Source organism: Haliotis asinina, chromosome 12, assembly GCF_037392515.1.
Source record: "Haliotis asinina isolate JCU_RB_2024 chromosome 12, JCU_Hal_asi_v2, whole genome shotgun sequence".
Lineage (NCBI taxonomy): Eukaryota > Metazoa > Mollusca > Gastropoda > Lepetellida > Haliotidae > Haliotis > Haliotis asinina.
This window is the reverse complement of record NC_090291.1, coordinates 42,216,844-42,234,887: the sequence shown is the minus strand read 5'-3', so window position 1 is coordinate 42,234,887 and position 18,044 is coordinate 42,216,844. Positions and strand designations below refer to the sequence as shown.

Sequence of the window (18,044 nt, the reverse complement as noted above, 5' to 3'; positions counted from 1 at the left end):
ATAAAAAAAAACAATATATTTGCAAATGATGTAATGAACATTTCATGCGCAAAAGAATTGGACTATATACTTACAATTTCATTTCTGCACGCAAACATTTTAAATTTACCATGAACAATGTTGAGTCAATAATCAAGGATTGGGATGTCATAATACACTATGGCATCTTTAAGCCAAACATGACTAACATATTGCATTGACTTGTTTTGACAAAATGAACACATGTAAGTATAAATATGATCAATGACTGACAAAAGTAACTAATAAAGGAACAAATATGATCATTAATTGCTGATCATACCACATGGATTTGGTACCTGTTGGTTGTAAGCCTGAATCTTAATGAACTTCAGTCTTGGGAATGATTTCATGTACAAAATAAATAGGTTAACATGGACCTAGCATATCAACACCAGAGTCAGTCTTACATTTATCTGTCTGTAGAAATATTTCAGTTTATTACAGACATGACTGACATGGTCAACATAAACCAATGGAATACAGATACGATGACATGTCAAAGCAAGTCAATGACCCTGAAAAAATGATCCCATTCGTCACCTTTCCTGACAAGCATGGGTTGCTGAAGATCAATTCTAACACAGATCTTCAGAAGGCTGCGTTTCCCAAGATAAGCATTGGTAGTTGTCAGAGAATCCAGAGAAAAGTTAAAACTTAATGTAAAGTAACATTTTGGGGAAGGCACATCTAAATCCTTCTCAATCTTTCACAGGCTAGTCCAATGTAGGTGTTCTTGATTTGAACTGGCATGGCCGATTGTGAGGTGGAGTACCTCAAATACTGACTAGCGTGGCATTTTACAACACACTAATCCTGGAACGTCCACATATGAATTAAATTAGAAGTTTTAGTCCTCGGTCTTCACAATCTTATACTGCAAAATCCCTACAAATAGCAACTTTCTACTGGTGCTGATAATTTAATTACTGGGCAATTTATCAAAGATTATAAGTAGTACACATTTCTGTCAAAACCACAAGTTGTAGAGTAACTCTAATGACGTACCCATGCAAAGCTTGACCACACCAGTGATGATGATTATAACAAGGGCTATCACCTTCGTGGCAGTGAAGATGTCTTGTGTTCGGGTGGCCCATTTCACATTTGTACAGTTGATAAATGTAAGAAGAGCTGGAAATAAAAGACATCAGTAAAACAGATTATCAGAAGTATATGAGAAATCATGTCTCAGCAGTGTGTCACATAAACTGCACAAAGATTGATATAAAATACACGGTGGTTCTAATTATACCAACTTTTGGGACACAACCTTTGTCCAGCATCTTCCAAATAACACCATCTGACCACATGACATTGACATATATCATACTGTTCACCTTTGATGTTAGAATAGTAACACTTACATTAGTTAGTGTGTGGGTCAACAAAGTTATTTTTTCTTATTACGTCAAAGGGGAACATTAAGATATACGTAAATGGCATGTGGTCGGTTGATGTTATTTGGAAGATACTTGGGTTGATAGAGTATACATGTAATTTCAGAAATACGGTTGCACAGGTACTTTCCAAACAGAATTACTGAATTATTCACCAGACATTTATGTTGCTATGGAGTTGCCAAGCCAATGACAACACTACAGGTTACAAAATACACTTTGGCAAGGATTAAACTCCTGTCTGCCATGCAGACCCTGAAACAAATAAATCCAAAAAAGCCCATGCAAGTCCGTAATATGTGGCAAATCTAGATTTCTACACTTTCTGAAAATGAAGAAAATGTCTGGATTCCTTTCCATTATATGTTATGATTATTTAAATTGGAATTTTTTTGGTGTCAAATATGTTCATTTCAGAGACTATATGCTGGTCTGATTCAACTCTTGAAGTGTTTGATGCATTTATTTTTGTGTTCTCAGTTCATCAAGACCTCAAGGACACTTGAAGAACTTATCAATTTTGCACCCCTGTATTTTCAAATCGGACAAATATTTGGAATTATTTATAAAAAAATAAACCAAATTTCTGTAGGCATATGAGACTGGGAAACCATTTAACACTGAACAGAATAATAAACGCCAGTTTAAAAGAAATGAACACAAACAACATCCAGACTTTGAGTTACTGATATCCTTGTGTTATTTCATAAATACCTGTTCTTTCAACACATAGACATTAATAAGCAAATTCATTGCACTCAATGTATTTGCACATCAAGGTTTATCAGTGTGTTAAATGATTTTCATTGTTTACACATGGAAGACTGCTAATTCGAGGGAAGTAATCGCCATCTATCTGCCGTCATGTTGGGATGAGCACATTAATACCATCACCTTAGATCCTGTAAGATGAGGATACAGGAAATGGGCCTCACACACAAGTCACACAACTGGCCCATTGAAACAACTTTGGGACCTGTGAAGATCCAGGGTACATCCCATACTTGACACAAATGGTGACAATGTTTGTCGTAAGAGGCAACTAACAGGATTGAGTCACAGGTTCCCAACAGAGCACATCAATGCTCATGCTCCTGATCACTGGATTGTCTGATCCCGACTCGATTATTTACATGCCACCACCACATAGCTGAAATACTGCTGAGTGCAGCTTAAAACTGACCTCACTCACTCACTTAAACAACTTTAGTCCTGCAGAATCCCTTGAATGGTGACCACTTTGCATGAAACATACTTCTAATACCCAGCACACAACAGGTACCCAGTAGGATGTGATACTGAACACTCTGTATGAAACATGTCTCTGATCACCCAGCAGACAACGGGCACCCAGTAGGATGTAACATTAACATGACAGTTAACCTTATAGACCCTCACATGCAGCTAACGTGTATTTTCAGTAGAGTGCACACTGATCTACTGACTGGGGTGTTAACAATGTACCAAATTAGACATCCATTGCATTTGGAGGTAAGTGCCTTGTAAATGAACCAAAACCCATCTGAAGCCTGCACATTCAAATTTAACCACCAATGGCACCATATTTCAACTCAGAGGTCAGACAACTCCTGCAGCTGAGCACTGCACATGGAGCAGACGGCAAACTGACAGTCATAACTACCCGAATTTGATGGATGATGACAACAAAGCAATGACATTTTGTTGATGGGACACTTTCTAGAGATTCCATGAATCCAAGTAAATTACCGTACAAGCAAAAGATATCGTAGAGGTCCCATGAAAACACTCACACATTAGTTTCCCACCATGAAAGCCCCATGCTCAGGTCAGATGGGGAAGATAATCACAAGTAATTGGGCCGACTTGTCAAACAAGGGAAAATTACCCCCACATGGGTTTATAGTTGTGAACAGTAGTATAGGAAACTATCTATCTCCTCGGGATTTGCGATGGGAACAAAAAGTGTTACACACCATTCAAGACTACCAACTGGGGCTGAAACGTTTTACCACAGTGGTTTGTCTTCAGTTCTTTACTTCAGTTCTTTACACTGAAATTCACTTGTAAAATAGAATATGCTCCATTTTCATGTAATGTAAAAAATATCACCTTACTCGCCTCATGCACATTACTAGCAGAATATCACCACAAATATTCCATGCAATATATTCCAGATGACATCTTCTATCCTTCCTGACATTTCCGTCCTACTAATGCCAACAATTCATGCTAATTCGATTGGATGAACAAGATCATGTAAAGGCATTTTCGTTTGGGTCCCAATACCAAGAAGATTTCTTCTCAGAACTTTAACCATTCCACCAAAATGTTTATCCTATCAAATTTTATTTTTAATGAACCATACAAAATTGTACCGAGCAATATATACAAAACTGTGGAACAACTGCACCCCTAATAGTTACAGGGACTTGTCCTAAGGTTCAGAATCCAGAAAAACTTATTTTATTTGGCACATATTAAAAGCATCACTGATTAAAAAGTAAACTGATAATAGATATTATTTCTGACATCATAATTGCATTGTTCTTTCTCAGACTGCAGATTGATTATTGGATCCAAGTAATCAATCAATAATCGATTGTAATCAGAAACCCTAGCACAAAACTCTCGTTGAAATTAATGGGACGCTATCACGATATTGTGCAAACAAAACAAGCACTGATTTTCACGACAACCATGAAGACTGGGGATATCTCCTATTGAGAAGTATATTGTTTACATTGCAGTTTTACAACCCAGGAAATTGCATCTGTTATTTATGTCCTGATCAAACAAACATACCAATAAGATACATACCCTCTGAAGTAATTTTTAATGGTTCACTTTCTGAAGTATATCCATTAATCTCCCATATTCATTGATAATCAATCATGCAAGAGTGATCAAACAACTTATTCTATAATTATATAATTTTTTATATGAACTGATTGCAAGTGATTCCATGGCTTTTTAGTGACGTTCTTGTAATTCTTTGTGTCTGTAAACAAGAAATAAAACTGGTCTGGACTGAGGCAGGAAAACAAATTGCGGAGGAACAACTCCTTTATCACAGTTGGAGTGAAACCGGGCATGCCGGGTGGAGGTTTTAACACCGTTATCAAGTTAGTGAAACCTGGCTACCCCTGTGATGGAGTAGTCATGCATGCATTGTTGTCCTTCCTTAATGCTCTAACTTCTGAATACCTCTCAAAGATGTCAGTTTGATCTGAGCCAAGATCACAGCTTGAAGGAGTACTTCCCACATTTACACCTCCACAATTGCAGTGAGCAAGGTGACAGCTGAAGGCTAATCCCCTACAAATGACTCTAGCAGATGCTGCACTTTAATATACAGAAATAAAAAAGGGGGAGACAAAGAATCCTAGTTTTAAATCATACTTTTCTAAAGCTTCAAAACCTTACATCCAGATTTTTAATCCTTATCTATACTAAGCTTCTCTTATTTCTTATTGAATTTGCTGAATGTTTAGATTTCTTGTCAGTTGTTTCGAGCTTAAATTTTTGATTGATTGATTGATTGATTGATTGTATCATGCTCTTGTTCCATTCAGAGTCCACAGTAGGGATCATCATCATCATCATCATCATCATCATCATCATCATCATCAAGGATATTTTTTCAACCACTGTTCCAAGACTGGAACAGATAAGGAGTACAGCGTGATCTGGGAATGTTGACAGAGATCAGTGGGTGTTGCACCAATGCTGATATCATGTTTAACAAGCCAATTTGTGCATCCAGCTGATGCATACGTACAGAATGGACAAAGACCAGAAATGATCATAGTGACTCCAGAGGAGTGCACATAGAGAATCTCACCCAAAAGTCTACACATATCAACACAAGTTGATCTGAGGCTTGCCAAGTAAACTTTTACCTTCATCAGTGTTGATATAACTGATATCAGTAGACACAAGGTGAGATTTATCATCCAAAATCATTCTTCATTAGTTTTCAGTGAAAACTATACATCTCTGAACATGGTACCGCCATTAGATCTGCAATGTCATTGCATTGTGACGTCATCAATTACATGACATCATCGCATTGTCAGGGCATTGTACAAAATCTACTGTCAAAACGATATCTCCTAGGAGATATCATCCGATATCACACAAGCAATATCTCCTGTGGAACACAGTTTTGGATGATAAAATGATACTCATGGCACCAAATTTGTGACAAGAAATACATAGGTCTAGAAATTTGATATACATCTTTTGAATTCTGTATGCTGAACAATTTCTTATCAGGACCCTCCATATTTCCTGTAACGGCTGACATTACAAAGTGGTAGGGATGGATTTTGATAAAGATAATGGAGTCTGATAATCATTAACTGAACATTGATTGTTTATCAGTAAATATCTGGGAACTGAACAAACATCAGAAAAAAAAAGTATAAAACAAATTAATGTACTTCACATCACCGCTGAGTGCGGAAAGTTTCTGTATGGATTACTGACAAAACAGCGTAACTGAACATATCAGTAGTATCCCATGAATAAAACTTTAATTGTACAATCTAAATATATGAAAGCTATATTACATCACAAATTATCAATGACACATTTTTCAGTTCAATCATCATTTATAATTTTTCCTATTAAAAAAAAGCTAGAATTTTCTGGACACTGTAAAAGAAGTGATCACTGGCTTTTTTAACCTATGATCAGATTGAAATCAGTCTCCAAGGGTTTTTAATAAAAAAAATAAAATTTACATCAATGAAACCCATAATATTACGCTGAAGGAAGAAACAGATGAACGATCTTGTAGTTGTATCATTACTATCAAGGAAAACTCCCACTTCCCAGAATCCCATACAGTCAGGTCTCAAAGACAGCGGAATCCTTCCATATGTTTCCGCTGCTACATCTAGATTACAGCCTTGATCTATATCCACATAAATACACTATTTACCACTGCGCGGTATATATTTGTATTCAATATCTATGTAATAACGTACGTATTCCATATTATGAAGTCCTATTAACGGTAAGACTAAGAGAACAAAACAACTAAGTCTGCCAGCTGCCATTCCTTCCTGTTTACTTTATTCCCGAGTGGGCCATTCCCAGGAACAAAAACAGAACTACAGCGAAAAAAAAACCAATTAAATAGATGCACATCCATTTCTCTAAACATTCAGGATCGTACAGTAATTTTCTCAAAGGGTTCGTAAAGATCTACCACCTGTTGCACCTCATTTTTAAGCGCTCGGTTTTTATAACGCTTAATTGTGCGTCATAAAGCTCCATACAGCGTAGATATCGAAAACATCAAAGGAAATCAGGCAGCGCTCAATCGAATGTTGTATGTAGTTTCACCCACGTGGGCATGGAAGCATGTACGATGATGCAATAGTGACGAAACTGATAATACACCGCATTAATGATGACGATCTTGTACAAAACGTATTGGTTAGGCATACAGAGTCAACAATATGAATATAATAAACTTACTGATACATAGAGCAGCCAGTAGACTGACTGCAGTGTCGGGCGCCCCGCAATCTGGAAACGCTGGTTGAAGGATGTAGTTTGCAAAAGTCATTGCCGTAATCGCATTGCCTGTCGGAATGATAATAACTATGGCGACCCATAGATAAAGAAATGCCGGCATGTCACCGAATGCCTCAAAGATATAAGAATAATCAGCTCCAGACTTCAAAATGCTTGTCCCAAGTTCGGCATAACAAATGGCACCGATCAGACAAATAACACCACACAAACCCCAAATGATGAGTGAACTGCCGAGGGATCCCGCTTCCAGTAACACTCCCTTTGGAGACACGAATATCCCACTGCCGATAATAATTCCAACAATAATAGCCACTCCATTAAAAAGTCCCAGTTGTTTTTTAAGCTGAACACCTTGGGTGGTATCATTCTCAACTTCGACTTTAGGTTCCTCGGCTATGACTTCATATTCGTCCCCCATGTTGATAGTACTATAGCACTGGCGATCGTTCACTACTATCTCACGCTACCGGTTTCGCTGATAAACAAACGCACGTTGGTTACTGTTATGACAATGACGCCGTGCCGACTGTGACCACCCCGCTCTGTCCCCCAGTGATATATCCCCTCTCTGTTCCATTCACATCTGTCGTCTGACGCGGGAATGCCAGCGTGCTTCCGGTTGTTTTGATCGTATACCAAATCACGTGACCACGACTGTAGGCTTCTCACTTTTCAGCGCGCGACATTTGAAATTTGTTAAGCCTAAAAAAATCCTCGGAAACATACTTTTTTTGTCATATTCATATTAAGGCTGGGACAAGTAATCCGGATACCCGGGACATGTGGGTACGGCGTTGGAACGCGGGTACCCGTGTCAATACCCGGACTCTTTACTAACGTTAGGATCATGTGCGTTCGTGGAGTGACAAACATAACCACCGATATGCACATTTATTTATTTTTTTATGTCTACACACTGTTTGTTCGATCACACCTAAAACAAATGTTATTTAGTTATACAGAGAATCTCACCCGAGTGTCTTCTGATATCAAATATATCAGCACGAGTTGATGAGGTAACAAATATCCGAGGCAAAAATCATAAAAAAATCACTCCTCATTAGTTTTCAATGAAAATATTCATCCCTGAACACAGTACTTGCCGTACATCGATGTCCTAGCATTGTGACTTCATCAAGTTCATGATGTCATGGCATTGTCAGCGCATTGTGCAAAATCTCCTAAGAGATATCGTCTGATCTCACACGTGCAATCTCACGTGGAACAGAGTTTTGATGATAAAAAATTAATCCAGATGTGAACAGTATTAAAATACCCCTTTTCCTAATAGTTTTCTTGTGCCAACAAGGACACTGAAAGTGTCCTGTTCAATAACCCACAAGAACACTGTACCTAAAGTGATACGGCTAACGTGCGTTACCAGCATCGCAACATGGCGGCAGGTGGGTCGCTTGGCGATTACTCAATCGAGTTAGCAGTCTTCCACATGTAAACAATCAAAATTACTTAACACACTGATAAACATTGATGGTGGGAATACATTGAATGCACTGAATGTGATTATTAATGTCTATGTGTTGAAACATAAACATTGTAAAATCGCCCGAGGATGTTGGTAACTCAACTTTGAGTTACTGACATCCTCGGTTGATAGTAAAAATGTTTATTCTTCAACGTGTGGGCATTAATGAGCGAAATCAGTCCTAACTGGTGGGCCTGTCGCCTAAGACGTTACTTTTCGATACGCAGTTACTCCGAATTCTCTAAAACTTAGCGTCATGGGTTCGAATCCTAGATTCGCCCTGGTTGCACTTCAGGTCACGTCATCACCATGGCATAGCTGTCAACCCTCAGAGCTCCCGGTGCTGGAGATTTTTGGAAAGCCGGGGTCCAGGTCCTGGTCCCCTCCCCCGCCGCTCCCCCGCCATTCCGAGAACGGTTTTTAGGCATTTTGAGATGCATTTTCTGGTAGCATTATTTTCAAAAACATGCAATGCGTGAGATTTGGGTACCTGCGCGTGAGTGCGTGACATGAGGGTACCTGCGCGTGAGTGCGTGACATGAGGGTACCTGCGCGTGAGTGCGTGATATGAGGTTCAAATGCGTGAGACTCAGGATGCGTGAGAGGTGACAGGTATGCCATGTAACCTCACATAACATCAAACTGACACACTGTGATGGAACTGTCCAGTTCACTCACTCACTCAACATATTCACGAGATCATGTTTAGAAGATATGTTGATATAGATTAGAAACATTCTCTACAGAGTCGCTTATGCTAATGAGGAAATGACACTGACATTGATTGATTCAATGCAATTGTTACGAGTATTTACTCACGTTGCTGGTCAATAGGTTTGACAAAGTCATGGACGCCATGTCACACGTCTTCAGCAACCCATGCATGCTTGTCGTAAGAAGCGACTATCGGGATTGGGTGTCAGTTCAGCAACAAACAAAGATAACTTTACATATTTACCACATGGAGAGTGGTATGAATGTGGTAAAAAACAACATAAACTTCAGTTTTCGATAAATATGCAAATGAGAGCATCAAGCCGGAACTGCTGTTTATTAGTTTCATACATCGATTACATGCGTATTTGAGTAACGTTCTATATACAGGCCAGGTAAGGTTTTCGGTCATTAGCAAACTTACATAAAAGCAACGTGCATGAATGCAAACCATTCTAATCACCTTCAATGCAATGTATTTCACACTAAACGGCTGATAATTCCACTAAAGTGCAATAAACTGAGCAGCGGGAGAGAGCCATATTTTCAGAGAGAGCTGGAACCGGTGGGAAGGAGCCAGAATTTGCTGAGTGTAGCTGCAGGTCTACGTCCCCAAGACCTATGTGTGTGTGTGTGTGTGTGTTCTTTGGGTCCGAACCCGGAACTCGCTCTGTGGGTGTGTCTGTGCCATTGCTGTAAATGTCTACAACCTCCAAATGTCAGCTCCAATCGTATTAAACCGAACATACTCATTCACTCTCCGTAGAGCATATAGCACAGTAGTAGCCTACTGCCATGCAAAAATATTTAACTTTCACCTTTCCACATCGAAAAAACAAGCAATTAAAGGCATCACCCTCTCGTTGGGTGACAGTAGAATATTGATGGTAAAACTTCAATACTCAACATCAACAGCACTGCTGTACAATCAGTTCTTTCAAAACATGTTAAACCCGTGAATATCCGAGTTAGAATTGATCTTCAGTAACCCACGCTTGTCGTAAAAGGCGACTAACGGGATCGGAACGCTGACATGGTTGACATGTGTCATCGTGTCCCAGATGCGCAGAACGATGCTCACATGCACACTCAATCAGCCAGAGATGTCACCTTTACGTGCAAGCGTTTTATCCATTTATTTTTTCTTTCGTGTTTGTTCCAATTAAAACCAAACTGTTTGTTCCATTTAGAAATCTTAAACGTTCGTCTTTTGGGGGGTTAGGCTGCAGCCTGGTACCCTGGGTCTGGTACGTCTGCGCTATGCTCCGACCCAGGGAACCAGGCTGTTTAGGCTGTTGAGTCTGATGTAGGTTCTCATCACTGTTAACTAAAGTTTCAGTGTTATAAGGGACCAACCTGTGTCTCCTTCCATCACTGTGTAGTAAACAATAGTAAATGCAGGTTGGACTGGCATGGATAAATTTACGATTAGTCCCTGAAATAAAATAAAATTGAGAGAAACAAATAACTTCATTTGCATTGAAAAGGAGCCACAGTGAACGTGAACCTATTTTATTTAGAACTGTTGAAGGAAAGGTTGGATGGAAGGGAAATTAATGTGGTTCAATGACTGTGAAACATATATTGTCAAGGATTGACACTTTTTGTACACAGGTAGTTAGGCATTTGCAACAGTCGGGACAGCTTATGGCGACGTCTAGTTGTTGGAAACCTTATTAAATGCATTATCAATTAGGATACGTAGTGTAAGTGGGCGGGGGTTGGAGGGGTGGGGTGTCTAGTTAGTACTCACCAATATTCAAATGTGTATGCTGTTACGATGGTGTCCTTTTTCTAATTTGTATAATCATTGATTTGGTGATAGTTGTTATGAGTCACATTTCGCATCATGTATGATCAATAGCAATAATATTTTATCGGCACGTCTTTTTTATAGCTTTCCAGGGTTGCCTCCCTTGGATGGCTGTTTATCTTGTTTACTTCCGGCTACCCAGAAAGTTCTAAGTGAATGGCGCTGCAGCCACGAGTTGCTCGAATGAATCTATAAGATTGCCTCTTTGTGTCTTACCAGCTGCCCGCCTGGCCTCTTACGACCCTGGACTCAATTGTATTGTACTAGAAATCTGTATTGGGATTCATTGTAACTTGCTCATTGTTGACTCAATATACTGTTGAATATTTTAGACTTGTCTGTGGTATATTTTGCTGGCTCAAAGGGGATTTCAAATACTTTTTGTCACGGCAGTTTATTAACTGTAACAGCGCTTGAAAATCATGGGAAGGGTATGGAAATCATCATCATCACCACCACCACCACCATCATCATCACCACCACCACCACCATCATCATCATCATCATCATCATCATCATCATCATCATCTTCATCCCAGCCTTACATTTTGAATGTCCCCGAGGAGACAAATATTCTTCTACGTATAATGAAAATATCTGATCAGTAACAAAGCTTATGACGAATGTAGTATGCATATTTGCATTTATGTGAGAATTGCATGACTCCTCTTCTGGCAAGGTTACATCAATATCACAGCGGGCAAAATCAGAAATGCCCTTTCACACTATGTATCTATGTGGGGAATCGAACCGGGTCTGCGGCAAGCACTTTAACCACTAGGTTATCCATACTTGTTTTGATCCTGAGTTTTGGACCAGGGGATTTAACATAAAGAGGTCGAAATTTAAGAGTCCAACTATTGAAAATAGCTATCGATATCACCTGTGTGCAGATAATCAGTTCACCTCCAAAATCTTTCATTAACACGTAAGTTGATATAGAAATCGCTGCATTATATATCTCCTACGTCAAACAAAGTGAATATCTTATTGTTTGGTGATTTACGTGATTCAAGGCGATAAATGTCGCCTCGATTGCAAGGTCCCTTACATCCAAGGTTCTGTTACGATTTACGAGGCCATATCTGTGCCCGATTTTTATTTGTTACAGCAGAAGATAGGGTGCCAGAGGAGATATTTACCTACCTCAAGCTGCAGCTGTTGTTTTATTTTACACAAATATTAATATTTTTGCTGTTAAATCTCCCGCGTTGTCAGATGTATGATGAAGATATTTATCTGAATGGAAAGGGATATTGCTATAGATGGATGTTTCAGTTATTGTTATTCCCTGAATTGCGTGTTTACTGGCGAATTGATACGGAAGGTAATCTCATCTGGCCAGCGATTGCTTTGAACTCCAACAGAACTTTATTATTTTACCACCCGCAAAGTCATTTCTGAATTGTAAACTCTCTAAATGAGTGAGTAAGTGATTGGGTGAGTATGGTTTTACGCCGGTTTTATGGACGACAAAAAAGGGGCATCACACACTGTACCTATGTGGGGAATCGAACCCGGGTCTTCGGCGTCACAAGCGAAAGCTTTAACCACTAAGCTAACCCACCACTCTAGTCATTGTGGTAATGCTGGGACGGGCTAACCGGAAAACCCCGATGGGCGGGTAAAGAGTCGGACCCGGGTCCCCGTCTGAATACCCGGACCTGTTATGATTATGTGACCAATCGATCAAACAAAGTAATAAATTTATAATATTCATTCGTAATTAAAATGTTGTCTACAACCCAGCAAAAACAATATATGGTCTTTGAAGATTTGAAACACAGAAACGGGTTTCACAAATTTTATCCATGTGTGGAATCGAACCCTAGTCATCGACCAACAGGAACAAGTGGTCAGGCTTGCTGACTTGACTGACACATGTCATCGTGTCCCAGTTGCGTAGATCAATGCTCGCGTTGTTAATCACTGGATGGTCTGGTCCAGTCCAGATCGCCGCCATATAGCCAGAATATTGTTGAGAGCAGCGTAGAGCTAAACTCACTCACAATTAATGTGAATATCACGTCTTTGACATCAGCCTAGCCTCAAAAAGATTATTTCTAAACACGCACATATTTTGTCAGGATAGCACTTTTTCTTCTTCGATATTATGTGCCTATCTCTCTTTATAAGCATCCAATGAAAATTGGCTTCTTTTGTATGAAAGTACCAGAATAATATTAGTCTGGTCAAAGGAGGACAGGGCATGGTACATATAATTTAATGTTCTTGGGGAGTGAGTGAATATAGTATCAAGCCGTTTTTGCAATATTCCAACAATATCACGACGGGGAATACCAGAAATGGACCTCACACGTCGTACCCATGTGAGGAATCGAACCGGGTCTTCGGCTTGACGAGCGAACGCTTGAACTACTAGGCTACCCATTCGGCCCCTGAACAATAGGAGCGATGCTATCAGTTTCGTTTATTTTTTTCCATTTCATTTTTGAATAAGCACTCTGCGAGGTTACATTTTGGTGATGTGTGCAGTAATGTTACGAGCACTTCAAGCATTAGGTTACCCGATAACGGAATGGGCGACGATGCGCATAGGCGTATATGCGTCTTTTTACGCACAGAGTATATAAAACTATTGATACGTGCTCCCAAAACCATAATTATAGTTTTGGCAGAATATCGAGATATATTTCACAAATAAGCAATATGAACGCTATTGAACTGTGGAACTATTAATACAAAGACATCAGTATCAATGGCGTGTTTGTTAGGAGAAGGGTACATCTTACTGACTACTTGATAAGTATGGCCAGAGTATCACATGTCTTGACACAATCCAAGTTGTGTTAACACAAGTTATGTACACAACTTTTACGATGGCGACTTCCGCTCTGATCCTTAAGTACTTTGTGTTACTGAGATGTATAATTCGTTTTAACATGAGATCAACATGGTTGGTACTTCAAATTAAACCATTGGGTTAAGTATGTTGAACTCCAGGCCACTCCAAGAATATCCTTCGAACAGCGACTTAGTAGCGCTCTGCTTTACCAGCTGAATGGCAGTCATATAAGTTTCACACCTTCTGAAATGATCTGTTAAGCAGATTAAGATCTTGTTCGTTTTCGACCATAATGTGAGTGTTATCGCCGCTGGCCAAGATGCTTAAATATGCAGCATCAGACTTAACTCCCCTTTCGGGAAACCTACGTCATATTGACTTGTGTAATGTTTTGAACATTTAATTATAACAATAGCCCTAGTCATGTCAATGTACACACCATTGTAAACCAAAAATCACAAATGGTTACAGAAAACGGGCAATTGTGTCGACTACATACCTGTATAGATACAAACAGGTTTCAAGTTACGGTCATCATAGAAATGTACTGTGACAATTACCTCACAAATATTAATATCTGATTAATGATAGTACATCATCATATAATTATTCTAAGTTGTCAAGATGGAATACTGTTTTGCTAAACTGAACTGGAAATGGATACAATCTGTTCTTCATCTGTAAGAAATAGTTCCCCACACCGAGAAGTTTCCGTCGAATTCTCGCACGCAAATCCCTTGTAACGCTAATACACTCTCTGACACACATTGATCCGTCCACCTGTTAATTAATCATGAAGGCAATATAGATACTACGCTAATGTTTTAATCTATATTCTTCCTAACAGGTAAGTTTCATACATTGGTATGTGTGCGTGTCCGCTTTTCGCCTATAATTCTTGTAAAAATACTGTAGACATGTAGCATGAATTATTTATCGTACAAATTCGTACACAATGTGAATAGAAAATCACTACATACAATCATACGCGAACCTTTGGTTATTTTACATAAGATCATTCTTATACCACTGGGCATCTTTAAGTAAAAGAAACGGAAGTATGAATATGGAAGTATGTGTTGAATAACAAAAGGATTGACTCGTGGCAATTACTGTTATTACTGAGGTGGGAAAAAAAGAAAAACACAACTGCAAACAAAAAATCCGCAAGTCTGCATCCGAGTTATTCGAACTGGTCGGGTGAGACATAGACTGCATATTGCTATATTGTTCCCTAAGAGCTACATTCAGTTTTCACTACACAATGTGTAGTAACATTGTAAACAAACAGTGACATCTTCAACTGGTGAGTTATAATGTTATATGCATGGCGTCTACAATGTTGCAAGTATTATGTCAACTGTGGTTTTTGAACTTCAGTCAACAATGTTGTAGAGATCGTGAAATCATTGTACTTCAACCTAAACTCTAATATTTTGTTTGAATTCGAAAATATCAAATAACATATACTCATATGGAGAATATTCATGTAAATCTTATTATCATTAGCTCAATAGGTGTAACAACTGTTCTGCAGTACAGACAATATTGCCCGAGAGAGTTGAAATTATCTAGTTTCATGTTAATTGAGTAACATCAAATACCATAAAAATATATCTTTTTCTGGTAACATTCGCTTTTGGATCGCACCTTACTGAATTCGTGTTAATAATGACAAAGTTTGAAAATAAAAACACTGACACATGCGATTCGATCTTGATTCCCTTCTCCGCGCGTCTTGTGAAGGCAAAACTGGGCCTGTCACGTTACACGGTAGGTGGAGCTGTACCACTTCCGCTAAAATCACGTGAAAATATCATAACAAGTGGCTCTCACCTGTTAAAGAAAGGGAAGTTTTTGTCTGATCGACGTTGGTGGGTTTTTCAATTGATTTAACTAATCCGATCAAAGGTTCCGAAATGATTACTCTGGATAGCATGTTTTGTTTCAGAAGCGGGGCACACTGTCCAGGTGAAAAAAACGAAAACGTTCTGAAAGCTTGGCAATTCGAAATAGGGATAGATTCGCCATTCATTGACACGAGTCAGACTCTTTTCATAAATGGTGGTGGTTAATGAGGAAGTGACAGAATTTTTATTCTTTGGGTTTTGTACTGTCCCTGAATCGTTACATCATATTTGCAGAATCTTGAAGAATGTATTTACTGCGGGACTGAATCAACCAGTGGCTGTCAAAAATGAGTCACGACTCACCGTAAACTATTTATGTTATTATGGTTTGTGGTGGGTTACTCAGATGGCCAGGTAATTACTGGCCGGGTCACCCGTGTCTGACCTGTTACTCATGTAATGACAGACAGGTCAATCTGCAGTAATTGTAGTCAAGTATGACTGAGGGAATGATTACTCAAATGACCGCTTCAGTGATATGAGTATGATCGAGATATGAGTATGCGATTGATCTGAAACGAACAAGATGAAAATATGTTTCTTTAATCTTGTTATATAGTTTTTATTTATATTTTTAATTTTAATTGATGCAGATATGTGTGTCCAGTATGTAGAAAGGTAGAGAACTGACATAGAGAAATAACTATGGTCTCAAGTGACCTGCAATATTAAGAATGAAGATTTTATGGATATCAACTTCTTTATATGAGAACACAACGTTTCGGAGTTAATGCTTACTCCTTCATCAGGTGATGAAGGAGTAAGCATTAACTCCGAAACGTTGTGTTCTCATATAAAGAAGTTCATCAGGTGATGAAGGAGTAAGCATTAACTCCGAAACGTTGTGTTCTCATATAAAGAAGTTGATATCCATAAAATCTTCATTCTTATGCATTTCACTTCTAAATGCCCTTCAAAGACCTGCAATATTGTAACTTGCCCGAGGAAGATACTGCAGTGTAATATTTTTATGGCAATATTAAACTAATGTAATACTGCTGAACGTATGACATTGTAATGGTTCACAGTTATGACGTCACAATGCTAATGCTGCTGTCGCAATGGTACTAGACCTTGCTTGACTCGTGGAAAGTCCTCACACTGTAGGCATTTAAGCAGCCATTTCTAACAATTTATGTTTGAGAGTAATAAAAAGAATACTAAACTCGCCTCAGTGAAATAATGTTTTCATTGAACTCATGAAAGATTTAGTATCAAACTGACGAAAGATTGTTTAGTAACCTCCATATATTCATGGAACCAAGCATAGTAAATATAACGTTCCTGTTATCAAAGTGTCTATTTATTACAATACAGTGTACCATTTCATCAGTTTTCAGGACATTCATTGATAAATTGTCCAGTAAACCTTAACATCAAACATTGTCATAAAATCACGTCAAGTCACTTTCCCTGTGGCCAGTCACTTTTTTAAAAAAAAGTTTTCATTCAGAGATACCTTTTGTTTGTTTCATGTTGTCAGAAATGGGTAAGGTTTCTGCCCATAACCCTGCTCGAAATGCATTCTGTGTATTAGGATTATTTCAAGGGTTTAAGTTTAGACTTAGACTTTTCATAATAAGCATATTCTTAGGCATAATATGATGATTTAAATAAATATGCTGGTTATGTGATGAAATCTTTCTCCGAAATGATTGGATTGTCATTTTAGAACTTGTTTATTTACATGAAAGGTTGAATATTATTTAGTCTTAAAAAATATATGCTTGTAATAATAAATACCTTAATATACTAAAACGTATTTGGGAAAGTATTATTAAATAAGTTGAATATTTAGTATTTTGGTATTGTCACTGTTCTGGGATGTGGAAAATGCTCTACATACAAGAATTATCAAAACATTTATAGACGTTGAGAACAGCTGGTTTTGTCATGTTCGTGTCCAACATGTTAAACAAGGAACAGTGATGAGCTGGGAGACCTTCATCCATTTAGCAATGACATATAATTTACCTTGTTTATAATCATAATAATGTAATCAGCAAAGACCAAAATGTCATTGTATATGGTCAAAGTCCAACCATGATTGTCCTGTAGCCACTATGTTGATAGGGCCATGATGATCATCTGCAGATTTCGCGTCATGATTTTGTCAAATGTGACTCGAATATAGTGACCTTAACACATATGAAAGATTTTTTTGTCCAGCATAAGCTTGATCTTGTGGCTGCAACCATGACTCTACTCATTATTTCTTTTCATGTACACTTTGCAACTGTACATGTCAAATTGTGTATTTTTGTTTGGGTTTGACGTATAAACAGTTTTGTTTAGAAACCAAAACTGCTCCTCAGTAGTGAACAAACAACTAATTTCAGTGCACTCATTTATAAAATTTGAGAGGCAAACT

The 18,044-nt window shown here is 38.4% G+C and overlaps 2 protein-coding genes across 3 annotated transcripts in view; one reads left to right on the top strand and one right to left on the bottom strand.

The window, feature by feature from the left end:
- The window catches only part of LOC137257933 (Y+L amino acid transporter 2-like), a 43,138-nt gene extending 35,580 nt beyond the window's left edge, over positions 1–7,558 (bottom strand). The window contains exons 1-2 of the mRNA XM_067795445.1: positions 6,888–7,558; positions 1,027–1,152 (exon numbers count right to left, since the gene is read on the bottom strand). Coding sequence (XP_067651546.1) covers positions 1,027–1,152; positions 6,888–7,365 — 604 coding nt within the window. The 5' untranslated portion in view covers positions 7,366–7,558. The remainder of the gene's footprint in view (positions 1–1,026; positions 1,153–6,887) is intronic.
- The window catches only part of LOC137258516 (sorting nexin-16-like), a 252,850-nt gene that overhangs the window by 218,218 nt on the left and 16,588 nt on the right, over positions 1–18,044 (top strand). The window contains exon 1 of one of the 2 annotated variants that reach the window (XM_067796219.1): positions 15,554–15,637. The exons of the other annotated variant lie outside the window; for it this stretch is intronic. The gene's annotated coding sequence lies outside the window, so the exon portion shown is untranslated. Of the gene's footprint in view, positions 1–15,553; positions 15,638–18,044 lie in introns of those variants that run through there. 2 annotated transcript variants of the gene reach the window in all.